General features: G+C 45.3%; 1 protein-coding gene across 3 annotated transcripts; it reads left to right on the top strand.

Moving 5' to 3' along the window:
* The first annotated feature begins 1,589 nt into the window (after positions 1–1,589).
* Positions 1,590–19,965, top strand: ZMYND19 (zinc finger MYND-type containing 19). 3 transcript variants are annotated; one of them, XM_073599823.1, is made up of 7 exons: positions 1,590–1,927; positions 11,150–11,265; positions 12,822–12,881; positions 14,941–15,047; positions 15,865–16,005; positions 16,641–16,821; positions 19,287–19,965. In XM_073599823.1, the coding sequence occupies exons 2-7, from the start codon at positions 11,260–11,262 to the stop codon at positions 19,428–19,430; spliced, it is 639 nt and encodes a 212-aa protein (XP_073455924.1). In that variant the 5' UTR covers positions 1,590–1,927; positions 11,150–11,259; the 3' UTR covers positions 19,431–19,965. The 3 variants fall into 3 exon arrangements, with proteins under 3 accessions (XP_073455924.1, XP_073455923.1, XP_073455925.1); XM_073599822.1 differs by lacking the exon at positions 11,150–11,265 and having other exon boundaries at positions 1,592–1,927; XM_073599824.1 differs by lacking the exons at positions 1,590–1,927; positions 11,150–11,265 and adding an exon at positions 12,461–12,527.
* Positions 19,966–23,855: the final 3,890 nt, after the last annotated feature.

Genomic DNA, 23,855 nt, shown 5'->3' with positions numbered 1-23,855 from the left:
TCAGCCGAGTGAGAACCCGATACAAGCAGGCATCATTTTCCAGTCTCACTTCCCACTATGTTGGACCCATTAAATTTGGGCACTAAGGCCAAGGCTGCTCCTAGTGGCGCCATGGTGGCCAGCACTCCTCCAGCTGCAAAATGGGGCATACCCTGCCGACTACTGGAAAGTGTGAGCAAGGTGCAGCGTGGTATGTTGGCGAACAGGGATCACACAGAAGCCAGAGTAAACAACAGTGTATTCACAGGAAATCCCAACAAGGTACAACCAGGCCTGGCAGGTAGACACAGCTGTCTGGAGCCACTTACAGAATCTGCAGAAAATACCTTCTAGTGACCAACTGGGAGGTTACTCCAAACAGAGGACAGACGTAGCCCCTAAGCTGCCCCTACTCCTCCAGAACGTCTCCCTAGCTCTCAACACTTTCCCTGACAGATGGGGAACCTGTCCCTTCACTCAACACGCATAAAATGTGCGCTGGGCAAGTGTCTTAAATTAACACTGCCCTGACCCAAGATGGCCGTGGGGTAAGTCAGGGCACCAGCGTCCAATCAGATCCCTTGACAACAGCAGGAAGTTGTAGAGAAATAAAAGTTGCTCACCCCTTTCTTCCCCTTCTGCACTGTCGCTAGAGCCACCTACAGAAGGGAGTATAGATTGCCCCTGCCTACAGTTGGCCTCCAAATTCTCCAGATCTCCATCCAATCGAGCATCTGTGGGATGTGCTGGAAACACAAGTCCGATCCATGCAGGCCTCACCGGGCAACTTACAGAACTTAAAAGATCTTCTAGATGGCTTGGTGCCAGACCACTGCATACCTTCACAGGTCTACTGGTGTCCATACCTTGAGGGGTCAGGGCTGTTTTGGCAGCAAATGGGGAATCTACCAGTGGCGGCTGCTCATAAGTGACAACGCCCCCCTAATCCATGCGCCTGGCCCCTAATCTCAATGCAGGGTGCCAGCTGCATGGATTTAAATTTTTTTTGTTTTTCCTGAGACCCGATTTGCTGGGAGTCCCTAGACCCAATTGAGGAGAAACGACCGCCGGGACTCAGGAGAAGATGCAGGGGGGAAGCCGCCGAAGCCACGTCCTGGATGGGGTAAGTGTGGTGGACGGGCAAACAATGAAACGAGCGGGCAATCAATCGACGGGGGAAGTGAGGGGACCAGGTTTGTTTGCCGCCACTGCTCCCAAAAAATTCGAGCACTAGACGTCACTGGATCCTACCGAATATTAGGTGGGTAGTCATAAAGTTATGGCTGATCGGTGTAAATGCCAGCTGCCTAACTAGAACTTGAGAACTCGTAGCTGACTACCACGATGACTCCCCTGCTCTGCCCCCTTGTGAGGGCTCACAGTGACGGCAGAGGGTTAACATCACACCCAACCAGCATCTTGGAGGACAGTAGCGATAGCTCCGCCCCAGCACTGTCATCATGCCCTGCCCCCCTTTTATTCCTGACACTTGTCTTCCCTCTATTACATCACTGAAGGATCACGGCGCTTCCCGCGAAACTAATGTCACCAGACGGCTCCGCCCTCCCCTTGTCCTTTCGCGTCAGAGAAGCAGGCCACGCCCATTATTCTCCCCGATTGGCTGACGTGTGCCGGCTGCGCGCTGAGGTCTCCATCATGACGGCGGAGTTGATTGGCCGCACGAGCGGCTTGGGGCCGGGGCTCCGCCCGCTCTAGGTGTAGCCTGTCGCGCTCGGCGTGTGGGGGATAGGCGGCGCGTGGCACCCCCAGCTTCTCCCGCGTGTAGCGGCGCGAGCTCCGGCGGTAGGGCAACACGCGCCTCTTCCCGCGTCCGGAGCGGACCGATCTCTGAGGAGAGACACGAGCGCCGGGGCAACCGCCCCCTCCTTCACCGGCCATGACGGACTTCAAGTTGGGTATCGTGCGCCTCGGTCGGGTGGCTGGCAAGGTGAGCTCTGGAGCTGACAATACAACCGGACACGGTGTGTGTTGGGAACATGGGCTCACCCTTCTGTGGGAGGGACCTTCTCTGCTCCTCCCTGTGCATGGCGTGAGGTAATGTGAGGGCGCCACGTGCAGGGCTTTAGTCCCTGATGTGTGATTACTGCACTTCACCCCCAGGGGGAGCTCTGTCCTCTGTGTGGGGTACCTGACCATTACTGTACACTGCCCCCAGGGGGAGCTCTGTGCCTGGTACCTGACCATTACTGTACACTGCCCCCAGGGGGAGCTCTGTCCTCTGTGCGGGGTACCTGACCATTACTGTACACTGCCCCCAGGGGGAGCTCTGTCCTCTGTGCGGGGTACCTGACCATTACTGTACACTGCCCCCAGGGGGAGCTCTGTCCTCTGTGCGGGGTACCTGACCATTACTGTACACTGCCCCCAGGGGGAGCTCTGTCCTCTGTGCCGGGTACCTGACCATTCCTGTACACTGCCCCCAGGGGGAGCTCTGTCCTCTGTGCCGGGTACCTGACCATTACTGTACACTGCCCCCAGGGGGAGCTCTGTCCTCTGTGCCGGGTACCTGACCATTCCTGTACACTGCCCCCAGGGGGAGCTCTGTCATCTGTGTGGGGTACCTGACCATTACTGTACACTGCCCCCAGGGGGAGCTCTGTGCCTGGTACCTGACCATTACTGTACACTGCCCCCAGGGGGAGCTCTGTCCTCTGTGGCGGGTACCTGACCATTACTGTACACTACCACCAGGGGGAGCTCTGTCTTCTGTGCGGGGTACCTGACCATTACTGTACACTGCCCCCAGGGGGAGCTCTGTGCCTGGTACCTGACCATTACTGTACACTGCCCCCAGGGGGAGCTCTGTGCCTGGTACCTGACCATTACTGGACACTGCCCCCAGGGGGAGCTCTGTGCCTGGTACCTGACCATTACTGGACACTGCCCCCAGGGGGAGCTCTGTCATCTGTGCCGGGTACCTGACCATTACTGTACACTGCCCCCAGGGAGAGCTCTGTCCTCTGTGGCGGGTACCTGACCATTACTGTACACTACCACCAGGGGGAGCTCTGTCTTCTGTGCGGGGTACCTGACCATTACTGTACACTGCCCCCAGGGGGAGCTCTGTGCCTGGTACCTGACCATTCCTGTACACTGCCCCCAGGGGGAGCTCTGTCCTCTGTGCCGGGTACCTGACCATTCCTGTACACTGCCCCCAGGGGGAGCTCTGTCCTCTGTGCGGGGTACCTGACCATTACTGTACACTACCACCAGGGGGAGCTCTGTCATCTGTGCGGGGTACCTGACCATTCCTGTACACTGCCCCCAGGGGGAGCTCTGTCATCTGTGCGGGGTACCTGACCATTCCTGTACATTGCCCCCAGGGGGAGCTCTGTCATCTGTGCCGGGTACCTGACCATTACTGTACACTACCACCAGGGGGAGCTCTGTCATCTGTGCAGGGTACCTGACCATTACTGTACACTACCACCAGGGGGAGCTCTGTCTTCTGTGCGGGGTACCTGACCATTACTGTACACTGCCCCCAGGGGGAGCTCTGTGCCTGGTACCTGACCATTACTGTACACTGCCCCCAGGGGGAGCTCTGTGCCTGGTACCTGACCATTACTGGACACTGCCCCCAGGGGGAGCTCTGTGCCGGGTACCTGACCATTACTGTACACTGCCCCCAGGGAGAGCTCTGTCCTCTGTGGCGGGTACCTGACCATTACTGTACACTACCACCAGGGGGAGCTCTGTCTTCTGTGCGGGGTACCTGACCATTACTGTACACTGCCCCCAGGGGGAGCTCTGTGCCTGGTACCTGACCATTCCTGTACACTGCCCCCAGGGGGAGCTCTGTCCTCTGTGCCGGGTACCTGACCATTCCTGTACACTGCCCCCAGGGGGAGCTCTGTCCTCTGTGCGGGGTACCTGACCATTACTGTACACTACCACCAGGGGGAGCTCTGTCATCTGTGCGGGGTACCTGACCATTCCTGTACACTGCCCCCAGGGGGAGCTCTGTCATCTGTGCGGGGTACCTGACCATTCCTGTACATTGCCCCCAGGGGGAGCTCTGTCATCTGTGCGGGGTACCTGACCATTACTGTACACTACCACCAGGGGGAACTCTGTCATCTGTGCGGGGTACCTGACCATTACTGTACACTACCACCAGGGGGAGCTCTGTCTTCTGTGCGGGGTACCTGACCATTAGGGAGGGGGCTCTGTCATCTGTGCGGGGTACCTGACCATTACTATACACTTCCCCCAGGGGGAGCTCTGTCATCTGTGCGGGGTACCTGACCATTACTATACACTTCCCCCAGGGGGAGCTCTGTCATCTGTGCCTGGTACCTGACCATTACTGTACACTGCCCCCAGGGGGAGCTCTGTCATCTGTGTGGGGTACCTGACCATTCCTGTACATTGCCCCCAGGGGGAGCTCTGTCATCTGTGCCGGGTACCTGACCATTACTGTACACTACCACCAGGGGGAGCTCTGTCATCTGTGCAGGGTACCTGACCATTACTGTACACTGCCCCCAGGGGGAGCTCTGTCCTCTGTGCCGGGTACCTGGCCATTCCTGTACACTGCCCCCAGGGGGAGCTCTGTCCTCTGTGCGGGGTACCTGACCATTAGGGGGAGCTCTGTCACCTATGCGGCGTATCTGACCATTACTGTACACTGCCCCCAGGGGGAGCTCTGTCATCTATATAGGGTATCTGACCATTACTGTACACTACCACCAGGGGGAGCTCTGTCATCTGTGCGGGGTACCTGACCATTAGGGGGAGCTCTGTCACCTGTGCGGCGTATCTGACCATTACTGTACACTACCACCAGGGGGAGCTCACACCCCAGTGCAGAGTATAGGTATGTAGCCATCTAATACTACTGTGTGTTGCCACTAGCGGGAGCTCTCATCTCTGCGGGTATCATCACATTACTGTACACTGCCATCAAAAGGAGCTTTCCTGTGCAGGGTATAGCCATTGGGACCTTCCAATCTTACTGTGTGCTGCCACTAGAGGGAGCTCTGTTGCTGGAGGTGCACTGTAATGCAGGGGCATTTTACCATCTCCTGACTTCCTGCGGTAAGTTGGCATGGTTACCTGCAGAGATCTGGAATAGTGGAACTCCTCTACTATGCACAGCCACCAGATGGCTCCTGTATAGTATAGGAGATTTGCAGTACACAATTGCCAGAGTTTAACCTGACATCCCCCTGAAATTAAAGAAGTGTTCCGCCTGGGGGAAAAAAAAATTAAGTCAGCAGCTACAGATGCTGTAGCTGTTGACTTTTAATATATGGACACTTACCTGTTCAGGGAGCCCGCGATGTCGGCACCCCAGGCGGTTTGTGAGTCGGGTGCCACCGCCATCTCCACTAAGGGAAACCTGTAGGCTTCACAGCCACTTCCCTACTGTGCATACGTGAAGCTCTGCGCTAACGGGCCCGGCGGCGGATGAAGGGGGCTGAGCCACATCTCCTGGAAGTGGGGAAAGGTACCCTCATTCCCATCCCTTGATACATTTTACACTTGTCTGTAAGATCTATTACCAGGCAATGCTGCTAGAGGGTACAGTGCTACTGTAGTTTATTTGTAGCATGCTACCATGGGTGGTCACACTTTCATTTGAGATCTTGTGTATTTATCTTAAAGTGTAAGTCCACCCTAACACTAAAATCTCAGCATCTACAGACATCCACAATCTAACACTAACCTATCTACACCTGTGAAGAAGAAATCAATGGGACAGCGCGGCTATACCACCGTGGTTCTTAACCCTTTCTCGGTCGCTAGCGGGGGGGTAAAACTGCCCCGCTAGCGGTCGAATACTAACGGTAAATCGCCGCTAACAATAGCGGCGCTTTGCCTACCCCGCCGCAGTGTGAAAGGGGCCTTACCAGGGAACAGCTGCAGCATCAGAGGTGAGTACAGTGGGGAAAATAATTATTTGATCCCCTGCAGGTTTTGTAAGTTTGCCCACTTACAAAGAAATGAAGGGTCTATATTTTTATCATTGGTGTATTTTAAATGCTAGAGACAGAATATCAACCAAACATCCAGAAAAAACACATGATACAAATTAGAGGTCGACCGATATATCGGCCGGCTGATAACGGCCGATATTTGGTGTTTTTTACTTAAAGCGGAGGTTCACACAAAAATTGAACCTCCGCTTTTCGGAACCCTCCCCCCCTCCGGTGTCACATTTGGCACCTTTTAGGGGGGTGCAGATACCTGTCTAAGACAGGTATTTGCACCCACTTCTGGCATAGACTCCCACGGGAGTCTATGCCTCTTCCCGTCCCCACCGCGCTGTCTGCTGGGACACACACGGGTCCCATAGACAGCGGGGACCAGTTAGGAAGCGCAGCGCAACTCGCGCATGCGCAGTAGGGAACCGGGAAGTGAAGCGGCAGCGCTTCACTTCCTGATTCTCTTACAGAAAATGGCGGCGGCAGCACCCGAGGGCCGATTTGGTCTCGGGTGCCGACATCGCTGGACCCTGGGACAGGTGAGTGTCCTTATTTTAAAAGTCAGCAGCTGCAGTATTTGTAGCTGCTGACCTTTTAGATTTTTTTTTTTTTTTGCGGGACTCCCTCTTTAATCGGCAAAAAGCCGATATAACTTCAGGGACTTGCAAATGACTTCTGTAATAGAAGTCAATGCAAGTTGCCTGAAGTCTTCTGTGAAGACTTCTCTCCTCTCTGGGCAGCCTGCCAAGTCTGATAAAAAGAACCTGAAGAGATACAATGTTTACGCTTTCAATGGACTGAACTCAGTGTGTAGAAGCTCTCAGTTTAACCATTTAAAGACTAAGGCCCCTTTCACACTGGGGCGGTGGGGGCGTCGACGGTACAACAGCGCTATTTTTAGCGCTGCTGTACCGTCGTTCTTGCAGCGGTATTCGGCCGCTAGCGGTGCGGTTTTAACCCCCGCTGGCGGCCAAAAAAGGGTTAAAATCCCTCGTACAGCACGGCTATAGCCGCGCTGTCCCATTGATTTCAATGGGCAGGAGCGGTGAATACACCGCTCCAAAAAAGCGGTGTGCAGGACTTTTTTCACCGTCCTGCCTGCGCACCGCTTCAGTGTGAAAGCCCTCAGGCTTTCACACTGAACAAACAGCGGAGGCTGTTTAGGGGCGGTTTGCAGGCGGTATTTTTAGCGCAATACCGCCTGCAAACCGCCCCAGTGTGAAAGGGGTCTAAATCTTTTCTGACACTTGTTGCTTACAAGTAAAAATCCTGTATTTTCTGCTAGATAAATCACTTAGAACCCCCAAACATTATACGCTTTGCAGGCGCTTCGGCAGCGGTGCGCATTCATTTCAATGGGCAGGAGTGGTGGTATACACCGCTCCAAAGATGCTGCTTGCAGGACTTTTTTTTTTTTTTACATCCTGCCAGTGCATCGCCTCAGTGTGAAAGCACTCGGACTTTCACACTGAGACTGCAAGGGAGCCGTTTTACAGGCACTATTTTTAGCCCAAAAGCACCTGAAAAACGCCCCATTGTGAAAGGGGTCTAACTGTTAGATTTTATGAGATGAAGGGGGAAAAAAAAAAAATCAGCCTAATATATTGGCCCAAAAAAAAATCAGCATCGCATATCGGCCACCGCGATTTCTAAATATCGGCATCGGCCAGAGAAAAACCCATATCGGTCGACCTCTAATACAAATGTTATAAATTGAGTTGCAGTTCAGTGAGTAAAATAAGTATTTGATCCCCAAGCAAAACATGACTTAGTACTTGGTGGAGAAACCCTTGTTGGCAAGCACAGAGGTAAGACGTTTCTTGTAGTTGGTTACCAGGTTTGCACACATCTCAGATTTTGGTCCACTCTTCTTTACAGATCTTCTCTAAATCCTTAAGGTTTCTTGGCAACTCAAAGTCTCAGCTCCCTCCATACATTTTCTATAGGATTAAAATCTGGAGACTGGCTAGGCCACTCCATGACCTTATTGTGCTTCTTCTTGAGCCACTCCTTTGTTGCCTTGGCGGTATGTTTTGAGTCATTGTCATGCTAGAAGATCCATCCGCAACCCATCATCAGTGTTCTGGCTGAGGGAAGATCTCATCCAAGATTTTACAATACATGGCCCCTCAATGTGGCAAAGTCAGCCTGTACCTTTAGCAGAGAGACAGACCCAAAGCATGATGTTTCCACCTCTGAGCATGACTGTAGGGATGGTGTTCTTAGGGTCATAGTCAGCATTTTTCTTCCTCCAAACACAGCGAGTCGAGTTAATGCCAAAGAGCTCAATTTTTCCTATCCCCCTTCCAGGATGGCACAACTGAGAGATGAGAGGCTCCTCCCCACAGGAAACGCAATCAGTTGACAGCTGTTTTAAAGGGGCTGTAAATCATCGCTGTTTTTCACCCTAATACATTCTATGCATTAAGGTGAAAAACCTCCTGTGCTGCAGCAGCTTTCCCGAGCCCCCCTTATACTTGAGCCCCGTAATTCCCACAATGGGAATGAGCACACCAGCTTTGGCCGGTGTCTCGTGTCCCGATTGGATAGATTTATAGAAGTGCAGCCATTGTCTCCCGCTGCTGTCAATCAAATCCAGTGACACGTGCGCGGGGGGGGGGGCAGAGCCGAGTCCTTCCGTCTGTGTCTACGGACGCAGCAGCAGGACATGGGAGCGTGCCCGCATGGATGTCTTGAAGGAGTGAGCTTCTCTGGCAGGACACTCGAAGAGGAGGAGCCAGGAGTGCCACGGAGGGACCCCAGAAGAGGAGGATCGGGGCCACTGCATAACCAACTGCACAGCGGAGGTAAATATGTTTTGTGTTTTTTTTTTTTTTTTTTTTTTTTAAACTGAATCTTTACAACCCCTTTAAGTCCCAACCCTTCCCCTTGATCCTCATTATTTGATAGTGTTTCTCCCTACACAGCGAAACGTGTTTGTGGTGTTTTTTTTTTTTTGTTTGTTTGTTTTTTGTTTTTTTCCCCTCTTCTAACCAGATGACCGAGGGTCAGATGGTAACCGTGTGAGGCAGGTATAGGCAGGCCTGGGTCGGAAATATATCCTGCAGGCTCAGTCCTTCTCACAGGTGGCCCAGAAACGTGATCAGCGATCCGGTCACAGTGGTGTGAATGGCCGCTGTTATACACCGCTCAATAGTCTCTGCCTCTCAGGCTCTTTCTGTCTTCCTACCTAAGCGGAGGATGACAGTGCGACCCTGGGAAGGGGAAGCGCTGGAGGAGACGCAGACCAGCACGGTGGCTGAGGAGAGCCCAAAGACCAGTTCACTACGGTGGGACAAGTGGTGCAGAGGAGCAAGTGTCTGCCTAAACCACCTTGGATGGGAAAGAGAAGTGTAAAGCATTGCATGCGAGGCCCCCCGTGTACATGTGCCTTCTTGCGGAGGGGGACCTTGCAGGTGCTGCAGGATTTCAATCCATGGCAGCGAATTGTTACCAATGGTTTGTGACTGTGGTCCCAGCTGCCTTGAGATCATTCACAAGCTCCCCTTGTATATTTCTGGGCTGACCCCTCACTTTTCTCATGATCATCCTTACCCCAAATGAGGCCAAATCTTGCATGGAGCTCAAGACCTAGGGCGATTGGTTATATTGTATTTCTTCCATTTGTGAATCATCACTCCAACAGTTGTCTCCTCACCAAGCTTCTTGCTGATCGTCTTGTAGCCCATTCCATCCTTGTGCAGGTCTAGAAGAAAGAGATTCTGTGGACAGGTGTGTTTTATACACATAACAAGTTGTCGTTAGGAGCACCTTCCTAAATTGACAGGTCTAATCTGTGTACCACATGAGCACATACTGTAGCCAGTCTGTGGGAGCCAAATTATTGTTGATATGGGATCAAATACTTATTTTACACACTGAACTGCAACTCCATTTTAACACCGTGTTTTTTCTGGATTTTTGGTTGATATTCTGTCTTTATCATTTAAAATGCACCTATGATGAAAATTATAAACCCTTCATTTCTTTGTAAGTGGGGAGATTTACAAAATCTGCAGGGGATCAAATAATTCTCCCCACTGTATATGTTGTTTTTTTAATATAGTAACCCCAACTTCTCCTTTTAGCCTAGGTTCACATTGGAGCGATTTGAGAGATCAAATCCCATGACAAGTCGCAGCCTATTGGAGGCAATGGCACTGTTCCAATTGGTGCGGCACAGATTTTGCGGTTCCTCACCAATTTGCAAAAGTAATTCCTGTACTACTTTTGCCGATTTCGAGTGTGACTTCATAGACCTCTATGCATGAAGCCACACAGATGTCTATCAAGTAGCACCTGAAATCGTGCTGACCATGCTACTTTGAAATCACGCTACTTCAAATGAAGTAGCACAATTTCAAAGTCGCATCAATGTGAACCAGTGCTTAATCACAAGCTGATGGCTGCAACAGTGATCAGATTGTGCCCCATTTCAGTAGCTGGCTCCTGGCTGTGAGGTGAAAGTGATCCCCAGTGCCTCCATAAAGATTGCTTGTCACCTGACCAATGCTATCACATGAGGGTTTAACTCCTTATGATGGCAGTAAAGTTGAATAAAATCTTTTTTTTTTTTTTTTCTTTTTAAACTAACATAACCCCTTGCCATGCATACACCCCAAATGCAAATCCATCACAGGGTACACATGTGCATATAAACTGTGACATTCACAATGATGCCTCACATGTGTGATCAGAGAGCAATAATTCTAGTGCCAGAGGTCACAGTTAACGTTAAACCTATAAGCTGTAAAGACTTTTAAAGTTATGCCTATGGAGATTTGTGGGTAGGTTTTCACAATATCAAGGAGGCCAGCAATTTTAAGAATTGGTTGGTATCTTTTTTCTTCACACAACTTTATTTTCTATGTTTATATTTTACTAAAATATGTGGTATAATATTGTGCGTCTGCACTAAAATTAATGTTATATTTTTTCCTGAAATTATGCAAATATTAAACGGCTGTGCAAACAACTACCAAATCTTTCTACTCTACATGTCATCTGCTTTCATAAAATATATAATGATCTGGGGGTTTTCAATAATTTTATAGCCAAAAAAGCTGATTTTTACATGTGTGCCAAAAACTAAAAAGATTGCCCTAAATGCTGAAGTAGTTTAAGATTATTTATACCCAAGAACATACATTTTACATTATATGTTGCATCTTACCAGTTCTTGGATGTGGTAGTTCCTTTAGTTTTCTATTTTTTTTCAGGCTCAGAACATGCCCTGCAAGTGCAGAAAAATACCCGTTGGTCCAACTTCTGTGAACTACAAATCCCCTCTCTGCTATGGAGGAGATGTGGAGGGAGGAGATGCAGCCCTATGGTGGTAACTCTGCTCCATAATAGAGTGAATGTTGTTACCATAGGGCAGGAGTTGTGACTGACAGGATCTCCAGGAGAAAACAAAGGGTGGGGGGGAAATGACTAAAGAGGGAAACCAATGCAGCCACCACATATAAGAGGCCAAACGAGAATATATTTTTGGTGTTGGGTTCAGATGTTTTAAAGTTTTAAGCTTAGAGTAGATGTCAGTGTCTGGATAGGGAGCCCGTCGTTGCATCACTGGAACAGAGGTGTGTTTTCTAAGGACTGCAAGTTCTGACTTGACGTCCCTATCTTACACAGGTGGAGCTGGGGAAAGCAAGTCATAAGCCTTGGTTCAGATATGGTTAGTGGTTGCTCTTATTTCTGTAGCAAGTTACAATTGCCCAAGTTTTAGCTTTAGAGAGTTAAGGTAGTGTTTTTTTTTTTTTTTTCCCCAAAACTATACTACAGAAAAGACAGCTAAAAAGTATATACACATGGAACACTGAGTTTTTACAGATTTGGTACTGTAGCTGCCCACATGCAGGAGTAGATTGTAGCACTTCCTCAGTAGGCTTGTAGTTTTCCAGGCTCTCAGTCATGGCTGAGCAGAACAATTACGGAATGCATGGCTCACTACCCTTTGGAAGGTGCAGTAGGAAGCTAACTTGTTATGCTGAGAAGTAGCTTTGGATGTCTGACTTCAATAGTCGGCCTCCTTTTTTTTTTTTTTGTATGGCCAACTGGTGCCTTTCTCAAGAATTTTGCGTAGTTGGTTGAGGGTAAATCTCATTTGTTCAGTAGGGGAATTCTAGAACCTCTGTTGGCTTTTTATTTTTGTCGGTTTGCTTGTTGCAGATTTATCCTCACATCCTGTCTGCTAAGAAGTTATCCCCAGAATAAAATTTTTTTTCCCTAAAAAGCAGTAACCCCTAACTGGGCATCTAACCATAACTCTAAATTCTATCCAAAAAAAAAAGTTTGGGGTAGAGGTACTCATTAATAAATGTAAAGAGAGCAATGCATGTAGCAAAATAAGGCAATGAGATCTATGATGCGTCTTGTTTTGTCAAACGTGATTAGGATTGTGCAAGATCTATAAAATGCTTGTGAGGCTGGGTGTGTCTCCACCCAATCTGTAGTGATCCCAGCCTCTGTACTCTCAAGCTTTCAATGCTTATATATTGTTTAGATTTTCAGGGACTTTGTGAGTTCCAAGTCCATATAGTTGATTAATTTTTAAACTTGAATACTTTGTGTGTTTTTGTGTTCATTTAAAAGCTGGTAAGCCTTTTACAATTTTTATTGATGTTTGTCTAGTGACAACTTCCACTATCACCATTCCCCTTAATTGGTTTGAGGCTTCAGTTCCCATTGTTATATTTCTGCTTAGCTGCATGAGAGATTGACTGAAGGCATGTGTGGATGTTCAGATACACTGTCAGTTGTTTTCTCCTGAGACTGCAGTAAATGCAGTTTCTTATACTGTAGTTATTGAAAACGTTATTTCAATCAATACATTTAAATCCTCAATTTAATGACACCGCTTTTATTTTTATATATTTATTTTTTTCTTAGATCAAGTATACACTGATTGATGAGCAAGACATCCCTCTTGTGGACAACTATTCATTTGAAGTAAGTCTTTTTAAGACCTTTAAATCAGTCCACCCTTAACAATATTTCCAGTGTTTGGTAGATGCTGACATGTTGTTCAACCTAAAATCCTTCAAGGAATCTGAGATCTCTGCACCTTTCCCAGCTCTTCTCGCCTACAGAAGCTGGTTTGAGGAGCTCCCATTATTGTTACTGGACTATTATCTTGAATACAATTTTTAGTATGTGAAATGGCAACCCAAATTGTAGTAGGTGAAGCAATACTCCAAGATGGACAGGTAATGAGTTGGCAGCGATAGCATTGAAATCTTGTTCCTTGAGTCTCCAATAGACCTTTTAACCACTTAAAGACCAGCAACGTACCCACTGCAGGCATCATCCCGGTATTTTCTTTAGCCGGGGATCAGTTTTCTTGTAAAGGCAATCCTAACTGCTAATTAGCTGCTGGATTGCTTTTACAAGCAGCGTGATGGGACGCCCCCTCCATGGCTGTCTCGGACTCCTTCATCCCATCGTTTCCACTTGCTGACCATAGAGCTGATCGGAGACTGGAATGCAGTATAGGTATAGGAAACCAGTAGCGATGGCGCAGTTCATCACTTCCGGTTTCTCGGTTGTAAAACAACCCTTTGTGATTTGAAAAAAACATCGGACCATACCGATCTTGGTATGAATTGTAGTCTTAATAGAAACCCCCCCCCCCCCCCACTTGCACTCAAAGGCAAACACTCGCATTGGTCTATTGCCCCTACACACGTGTAAACGGTGATTGTACCACACATGCAAGGTATCACCGCGAACGTCAGATAATGGGCAGTAATTATAGCACCAGACCTCTTGTGGAAATCTAAATTGGTAACGTGTAAAGGCTTTTAAAGCATCGCCTATGGATAATAAAATTGTACGTAGTTTGTCACCGTTGCACGAGCGTGCATGATTTTAAAGGATGACGTTTGGTATCTATTTACTCGGCGTAACAACTTTTTTATATTTTAGCAAACAATTGGGTATTGTGTTTTTGTACATTAAAATTCTAAAAAGTGATTTTTTTTTGGGGGGGGGGTTCTCTAGCAAAAAAAATAATTTTTACATGTAAACAACGTGTCAGAAAAGGCCTGGTCATCAAGTGGTTAAAACCAGAAAGGTAATAGCTTACCGTAAAACTTTTTTTTTTTTTTTTTTTTTTTTTTTTTTTTTTTTGGGGGGGGGGGATGAGTCTTCAAAGCAAGTCAGTCCATTTTGCTTTTTCCCAAAGTGACCCTGGTGCTAGCCAAAAAACAATTGACCTACAGGCAGCCTGTAAAAGGTGATTTACAAATATAGACCAGACGGTGATGATTCTGATCTTTGTTCTCTTCTAGAGCTATGGTTGCCACAGGTATCAAGGTGTGTTGGATACTGCTTCTGCTTCCTGTGGCGGTGATTCACCTGCTAGCCACTCACCGCTTCTCCTAGTGATGTTCCAGGTGGAACCACATTGAGGAACATGGCATATGACATGCCTGGAAGTGTTTTGATATGAGCAGTGACAGTAGTTCTGCAAGATCGGACTTGCTGGTCACTGGACTTCACTCCAGTCTTCATGCCTAAATGATCCATTTTAGCATGTGGGCTCTCCTCCGAAGTTTAGTGGTGGTGAGGGTTTTTTTTTTTTTTTTCTTTTTATCACCTGTGTTGATCAGCTACATTAAAAAAAAAAAAACACAGGCTGATGTATACTTTAAAACATGCCTGATTGTGGGAAAAAAATCTTGAAGGGACCCTGTCACTACATTTAAAATGAATGCAAGCACACTGTAAGGCAGTCCAGCAGGTGGCTTGTCTCTCTGGCGGTGCTGTGGGTACTGCTGCTATTCAAACCTTCAGGTGTATTGGATAGCATATGACTGCCTCCTGTGGTTTAAAGTGATCCTGCTATGATAATGCGTGAACAGGGAGGGAGGTGGTGGTAACTGTTTCCTATGAAAGTTTGACAGCAGTGCTTCTACAGGTTAGGCGCTTTCCTTCTGTTAATCCAGATGGCTGTCGCACTGTTACCAACCAGTTGAATTAGTGGCTAACTTGGACCCTTCTGTTTCAGGCTCGAATGGAAGTGGATGCTGATGGCAATGGGGCTAAAATTTATGCCTATGCATTTGACAAATACAAAGGAAGGGGTTCTGGGTGTCCGCTACACGAGTTGCTATGGTATGTATTAGAAAAATAAAAGCAGATTGTGTAATTAACAAATTAATGTTATGCATGTGTACACTGCTTTAACTTTTGCTCATAACATTAGCTAGTTGTCAGAAAAATAATGCCAAAAAAAAGTACCTAACTTTGGTTTACTGCTAGTGTCAGTTTCTGTGCAGAGAGTTTGTGGAAAAGGCTGCACTGGTTGGCACAGAACACCACTTTGCATAGTGTGTGTGACAATCCTGAACATTTCTGAAGGGGATCAAGAAAATGATATGCTGTAGAAATATTGTTCTGTGGAGAAAATACTCCAGCAAATCCACTTACATGATGCAAATACAAATTCACTTTATTAACCCTTATACTGAGCTGATAAATTGAGGATTGTAGTCTTAATGTATGCAAAGCCAAAACTATAAAACAAAGTGTTTGTGGAGTCCCGAACTAAGCCGGGACGTTCAAAACACGGAAGCGACGTAGCTTCCATTTTACTTGGCTGCCAATGGCGCAGATTAAAAAAAAAGACAGTATTCCAAAACGCAGATTTTGGCGTTTTGAATACTTTGAAGTAGCGGTGCTCTTCAATTTCGGCTGCCGAAAATTATCGTCCGAAAGAAGAAAAATGCTGATAGAGGAGGCCGAAAAGAGGATGGGGTCCACCCTGGGTGCCGCCCACTGCGTGCCCCAGTCTTCCCCTGGCTGCATCTGACGGGCACTCTAAATTTTCCTAATCTTTACATTCTCTGCAATTTTTTTTCTTTTATAAAAAAATAAATACACTTTGTATAGCGGAAGACTGACATTCTATGTTTGTAACACTGTTTTCCAGGCAACGGCACAAAGGCGGCATTGCTGCAGGATTTCAGGTGTTACATTTAAATGGTATTACGGTTGATAACAGATTGGACAATCTACAAGTGGTTCCTCGGGGCTGGAAACCTGCAATAGAGGAGGTGTCCAGCAAGCAAAGGTAAAGAAAAGACCAATAACCTGTGCCTTTCATCTAGCTGTTTGTGGTTGATTTTCCTTTACAAAGGCATTTTGTCTTGTATCCCCACTTGTATAATAACCTATAGCAGTCTGACTGCATTAAAATCTATTTTTAAAGTATAATTAAAGGCAAAACTTTATTTTTAGTTTTGTATTAAGTGGAGATGGATTGGAACCCCTGTCGGTTTTTATTGCTGTCTGTGTCCCCTGTTGGGGAGATTCCTCCTCTATTTGTTCTGTTTACCATTATCCATGAAAGTAAAAGAAAATCCCACATTTTTGGCATGTCCCCAGAAAAGTAATAAAGGGGAAAATTTCCAATGAGGGCACTAGTTCTGGTGCCCTGTGGGTCCCCAAGGAATTCCCTTAACTTTTTCAGGGGTTTCCTTCTTACTCTGTTTGGCTATTTGGCAGGAAGTGAAGGCAAGACTCCGCAATAGGACACAGATGGTGAAAAAAAAAAAATCTAAAATGGGGGGGGTTGCCCATAGTTCTACTTGAGTTTTAGAGCATTCCTAAGCTGTGCTAAATTGGTTCTTTTGGGTGTTTGGAGATGCAACATAGCTAGGATGGAGGGCAGGCTGGCTTCTCACGTACGCTTTCTTCGTATTATAGGGAACAGTCTCTCTACTGGTTGGCTATACAACAGCTTCCCACTGACCCCATAGAAGACTTGTTTCCACTGCTGAATGTTACCCGTTGCTACAATGCTAATGGAGAAGTGGTGCGGGAAGAGGAGAACTCATGCACGTATTATGAGTGTCATTATCCTCCTTGCACTATGATGGAGAAACAGGTATGGGTCATCTGAATGATCAGTGAAATTATTAAAACATTTTTTTCTCTCCTTCCTTTAATTATATAGTTTTTAAGTTTTTTTGGTGTCTGAAATCAAATATTTCTCACAACAAATAGTTTTTATTATTGTTTAATATTTTACTTGACCGTTCCTAATTCCTTCTACACCTTTTGGACATGGCTTTAATGTTGGCCCTCATTCAGGCGAGCTTTGCACTTTACAATATTTATGTATAATGATGCAATGCGCTTAAAGCGGGATTCTGGCCGGGAAAAAAAAAAATTTAAAGTCAGCCACTACAAACACTGTAGCTGCTGACTTTAAATGAGCACACTTACCTGTCCTAGGTGCCCGCGATGTTGGCTGCTCGAGGCCGACACGTCCCTCGGCTCTTGGGTCCCGGCACCGCCATCCTAACTAAGGGAAACAGGCAGTGGAGCCTTACGGCTTCACTGCCCGTTTCCTACTGCGCATGTGCGAGTCACGCAGCGCTTTGTGAATGGGATGCGATGTGTTGTGGGACACACACAGTTCCCATAACACACTGCGCCCCATTCCCCAGAAGACAACGTGGGGAGGAGAAGACTGAAGATCACCGTGGCGTAGAAAGAGGCAGATTAGGAAGACTGCCTAGCAACAGCCATTTCACGTAAGTTAAAACTTTTTTTTTTTTAGGTATTTTTTATGCAATTTTTTTTTTCAGGGTGGACCTCCACTTTAAGAGGGACCTTGCTGCAGTCTGCTGGCTCTTGCAGTTATTTGAATTTGTCACTTCTGTGCGTGGTTTGCATGCTCAGCAGTGTTATTCATTTACAGAAGTCTGTGAATGAATAAATTACAAGTCCCATCTACCACTGCAGCAGAGGGACTTGTAGTTCTTGGTGGAACACAAGTGCAACGACACCCCCCCCTTCACACTGGAATAGAGCTGAGGCTGTCAATCCCAAGCTGTGTGTTAGAGCTCTCTTCGCAGTCACCTTTTTTTCTTTTTTTTTTTCTCTTTATGTCAGGAAAACTTGGTAGAAGTGACTAATGCTGATGGCAGAGGAACAAAACAGTGGACAGAATTCTTTTTGATTAGAATTAGTGCTCTTAATTGAGACAAGTACACACTATAGAGGGATATGCTTTTGTTCATATTTCATGTTTTGAGATTTATAACCACTTTTAAGGCATGACATTACTTATCTATTCAGAGTGGTCCTGTCTCTTAAAGTGGTTGTATACTGCTCTGCTGGAAGCTTTTTTTTTTTTTTTCTCTCCTTCTTCCTCCTGCATCGCACACTAGCACATTATGTGAAACTTGCCTTAAAACAAAGCTGTTCCAGCACTGTGATGTCAGCACTGCAGCCACTTCCATTTTCACCATCTTGCTTTCATGCACCGCCGTTTACGGCACAGGGTTCGGAAGGCATCCGGGCCTGTTCCTTCAGAGCGCATGCACCAGTGATGTCACTGGCTGCATGTACTGTAAATATCAATATTTACACTAGCTATAGGTACATGTCAGCAGAGGACGTTTACTTCCTCTTTAAATTTTATCAAAAGCAGGAATTATATTTCTGGTGTGCACCAAAATGTGTGTATTTTACTGAGTTGATTACAGTAGTGCAAATATCGCATAACCTAAACATTTTCAACTATCTATTTTATCTACGTGTTCGTTCAGAAAAAATTGTTTTGAAGGTTTAAAGCATGGGTGCTCAACCTGTGGGCTCTCCAGCTGTTGTGGAACTACAACTCCCATCATACCTCTGCCTTTGGGAGTCATGCTTGTTAACTGTCAGCCGCTTGCACTGCATCATGGCACTTTTAGTTCTGCAACAGCTGGAGGGCCACAGGTTGAGCACCGATGGTTTAAAGGATAAGTTCACCTTTTAGTAAAACAAATTATAAATGCAAATGATTTTGCAGAAAAAAAATATGCATTTATAAATTTTTCCTATTTATTCTTTTACACTGGAGCCTGCAAAGCACTGATTGTGAATACAATGTCAGGTTCCTGCAGGCATTCCAGACAGCTATCTGCCCGTACGGGCAGACTGATACTGAGCTGCAGGGAGTGTCGATGAACTACGAAGGTGCTAATCAGCATGCTTGTAGTTCATTAAGAACTACAAACAGTCTGACGCGGTGGCAGACAGGATTTTGTCGTTCATTCACAGATCTCTATGAATGAGGAGGCTATGTGGGCAAAGCCAAGCTGTTTCTAAAATGACAGTTTCTACGGGGAGAAGAACCCCTGCCTGCTGTCACAGGGAAGGGGGGGAATTGAGGGGTGGGGGGTGCTGAACATGCTACACCCTAAATATGGGGGTGGCATAAAATGTTCAAAAGGTGAATTTAGCCTTTAAGTATGCATGTTTAATGTGTGGGGGTTGGCAAAAATCTCTAGCAGCAAAAGGGTTAATTTTGGTTAATGGCCATAACCAAATTTCTTTTTTTTTTTTTTTTTTTTTCAGTTGCGTGAATTTAACATATGTGGTAGATGTCAACTAGCAAGATACTGTGGTACTCAGTGTCAACAGAAGGACTGGCCTGCCCACAAAAAGCACTGTTCGGAGAAGGTGCGAATCTCTCAATGTGAGCCAGAACCAGAACGGTGACCCTAGCCATGTCATTCTGTACTGCAGCACGCTTCGTGTTTGAGGGGTAAACAGGATGTGTTCTGCACACTCACAAGTGACTGGTCAGTGGTGCCAGAGGCACTGAAGAAAATCCTGTGATGCTTGAGCGGATTTAGGGCTATGATGGACAATGCCGCCTGGAACTGGCTATTTTGGACTATGCCGCCTAGAACTGTGACGACTAAAGGAGTGGGGTGTTCCATTCCAGTATTAGCATTTTGTCTCACAGACTACTGTGAAAGCTCCAACCAGGAGCTTGTAATTTATGTTGTTCGTAAAAGTTAATGTACAGTTTTTTTGTTTTTTTATGGTTGAGGCTACAAACAGCTGATCCCAGTTTCCAGAGTGTGAACTCTTACAGGCTAATGTTCAGCTTTCCTTTCCAGACCTTACTCGCATTAACGTTTTCACAGCAAAAACGCAAAATGCTGTTGGATATATAGTCTGGTCTACTGGGAAAATATGATGTTATGCATGGAGATGTTCTAAAAAATTAAAAAGAAAAAAAAATGAAGTGTTGTGTTTAACCACTTAAGCTCCAGAAGGTTTTACCCCTTTCACGTCCAGAGAATTTTTTTGCTCTTCATCACTGTGCTACTTTACTTGGCAATTGCACGGTCATGAAATACTACCCAAATTATATTTATGCCTTTTTTTTTTTTTTTTTTTTTTCTTTTTTTTTTCTCCCGCACACAGAGCTTTCTTGGTGGTATTTGATCACCACTGGGGTTTTTTTGTATATATATTTTTTTATTATATAAATGAAAGGCCAAAAATGTTGAACTATTTTTAAAAACTTCTATTTTGTTATAAAACCTATCCAATTTAAAAAAAAAAAAAAAAAAATCAAATTTCTTCATACATTTAGGCCAAAATGTATACTGCTACATGTCTTTGGTTAAAATCCCAAGAAGTGTATATTGTGTAAAAGATAGTGTCTACAAACTATGGTGTGATATAGATTTTTATTTCTCTCATTAATCATGCCCGATGTACTGATCTCATTTATTGAGGCCCGAAATTGCGAGGACAGTACACATGGCCCCCAAATGATCCCTTTTTGGTAAGTAGACAGTCTGAGGTTATTATTATTATTATTATTAGTTTATTTTTTTACATACTGTCACCAGAGTAGTACAGTGTCGTCATAGTTAAACTTTTTTTTTTTTTTTTTTTTTTTTCCCCGGTTTCAATCGCTTTTGGTTTTACAAAGAAAAAGGAAATAAAAAACATTGCTAGCTTATACATTACATGACACTCAGATCAAAAATCTGACAGTGACACCAAATTTAGAAAGGCGCACATAAGGCCTCAAACTGTAGTCCACTATATTTTACAGCTGAGCAGAAGGGAAAATGCCACACTCGCAAAAATTCAACCATAAAGTAAGATGGCAAGCTGACCATTAACTATCGATGTGGTCTTGCTGTTTCAAATGGTGTGGCTAGGCAGTTCTGTAGCTAGCCACAAGTTAATAATCTAGCGGCCTAATGCTATGTTCATTACAACACCAGAAGGCAAAATGTAGCCAGTAGGGTAACCAAACTCGTGGACATCTCAGATGTATAAGTACAGCCCCTAGGACTGTCAAGTAAAAACATCCCCGGAACAGTATAACTTCCCTTTTTTTATAGAGCAGGGGAAAAATAAAAATAAACCCAACATCAATGCAGGAGTTGGACAAGACTGAAAAAAAGAGCATAAGGAGAGAAAAGGATTAGGAAATTTGCCTGTCCAGGAATTCAACGTTGCCTCACCAGGGAAATTTTCTCACCATAGTGACACTGTACTAATCTTGAAGGGGGTGATACGTTTTTTGTTTTTTTTGTTTAACACAGTTATTGAAGATCACTGTATAAGCAAGTTTTAGCTGTCATGAATGGGTTAACCATTCATGAACAGCTTGCTTTTGGTTGTGATCTGTGACTGACTACAGCTAATCACAAGGTACAGGTAGCCAGGTACCATGTGATTGCTGTGGGACAATCACAGATCACAACCATAAGCAAGCTGTTCATGAATGGAAAGCTGTTCATGAAAAGTTGTTTACTTTATCACGTAATCATAGCGATCACATGATGCCTGATTTACCGGTAATTTATCAGTCGCATGAGGAACGCACACCTAAAATGCAGCAGGCGCAATGATGAACATGTACATGATTGTGCCACCCTGTCACAGTATATTTACTGGGGTGGTTTACCATTAGCTGCCCAAGCCAATTCTGACAGTTGGTGTGTGTGTGTGTGTGTGTGTGTGTGTGTGTGTATATATGTGTGTATATATATATATATATATATATATATATATATATATATATATATATATATATATATATATATATATATATATATATATATATATATATCCAAGTAAATGCGCACGCTGGTGGAATGGCAACAAACTACTGTACTTTTAGTGCACACAAATACAACCATTCCCTTTTTTTTATCTTTTTTTGTATTTTTTATTTATTTTTTTGTAAAAGATTGTTACACTGAGTAAATGCCTAACGTCACGATTTCAAGTCTCATACACCCATGGAATGAAGACAAACTAAGGTATTCAAAAATCTCCATCGGTGACTCTTCCTGTACTATTTTTGGTGACTTCGGGGGCGATTTGAATAGACATCTGCAGCAACCCGTCAAGTCGCCCCCAAAGTCAGACTGCATTGCCGGTTTGAAATTGTGCAAGTTCAGCAGAACTTGCACGATTTCTAACCCGCTGTCAGTGTGAACCTGGACTCAAAGCCTTTACAGGTTACCAGTTTACAGTTGCGCAGGAGTTCTGGAGCTAGAATTCTTGCTCCTGCTATGACATTTGCGGTGCTACCTTGCATGCCTGATGCGATCGCTTATAGGTGAAGGACCGACGTAGGCATTTGTGGGGCGGGGGCGGCGCGCTATAACCACTTCCGGACCACCGCACGATGATATACGTCCTAACTTTGAAGAGGAATATAGTTGTTATGGCAGCAGCTAGCTGCCATAACCCCAGTATCTTCTTTGGCCGGTTTCCGATAATAGTGGTCTCTGCGTCTGATTTGCTACAAGATCACTTTTATCGGTGGTGGGAGAGTGGCGTCAAAACGTCACTTCCGCCCATAGCTCTTAAAGTGGTTGTAAACCCTTACGGTCCACTTTGTGCTACAGGTAAGCAAAAAGTATATAAAATTAGGCTGGGTAGCTACCCAGGATATATCCTAAACCTGCACAGTTTAGGAGATATCCCCTGTCAACGTTGGCACATGCACACTGAAGCAACGGCAAGTAAGTGCCGTTGCTTCAGTGAGACTGCCGTTACCGGTGGCTCTGGCCAATCACAGCGCCAGAGCCGCAATACCCGGAAGTGGCCGCCGGACTGGTGTACGGGCACCGCAGCGATCTCGGGTGAGTATTGCATAATGAGCAAGTATGCTATGCATGCTAGCTTATTATGCCTTTGTCTTGTAGATATTGTTTTTTTTAAAAAGTGGGCTTACAGCCACTTTTTAAAGGGCCATAATTTATTTTTATTTTTTTTTTTATGACAAAAAAATTTTACCCCAGATCTCATATTTAAGAGGTCCTGTCATGCTTTTTTTTTTTTTTTTCTCTATTACAAGGGATGTTTACATTCCTTGCAATAGGAATAAAAGTGACTTATTTGTTTGTTTTTTATATATATATAAAGAACAGTGTAAAAATAAAAGGTAAAATAAATATTTTTTTTTTAAATGCGCCCTGTCCCGTCGAGCTCGCGTGCGGAAGCGAAGGCATACGTGAGTAGTGCCCTCATATAAAAACTGCTCAAACCACACATGTGAAGTATTGCCGCGATTGGTAGAGCGAGAGCAATGATTCTAGCCCTAGACCTCCTCTAACTCAAAACATGCAATGAGATTTTTTAAGGGTAAAAGTTTATTTATTTTTTATTTCAGGTATTTATATAGCGCCGTCAATTTACACAGCGCTTTACATATGCATTGTACATTCACATCAGTCTTGTGTCCATTCCACGAGCGGGCGCAATTTGAAGCGTGACATGTTTGGTATCAAGTTACTCGGCATAACATTATCTCTCGCAATATAAAAAAAAAAAAAATGGTTAACATTACCGTTGTCTTATTTTTTTTAATTCAAAAAAGTGTATCTTTTTTTTTTTTTTTTTTTTAAAACGTGTGTTTTGTAAGATTACTGTGCAAAAAACGGTGTGACAGACAGTATTGCAACGACTGCCATTTTATTCTTTAGGGTGTTAGGAAAAAAAAAATGTATAATGTCTGGGGGTTCTAAGTAATTTTCTAGCAAAAAAAACAAAACTTTTTAACTTGTAAACAAGTCTCAAAAAGAGGCTCGGTCCTTAAGTGGTTAAAAAAAAAATTTAATTGTTTTGAATTTTTTTTATTGCAAGGGCTGTGAA

Source organism: Aquarana catesbeiana, linkage group LG09, assembly GCF_042186555.1.
Source record: "Aquarana catesbeiana isolate 2022-GZ linkage group LG09, ASM4218655v1, whole genome shotgun sequence".
Classification (NCBI taxonomy): Eukaryota; Metazoa; Chordata; class Amphibia; order Anura; family Ranidae; genus Aquarana; species Aquarana catesbeiana.
The sequence above is the reverse complement of the archived record's forward strand: the minus strand, read 5'-3'. Positions and strand labels throughout refer to the sequence as shown.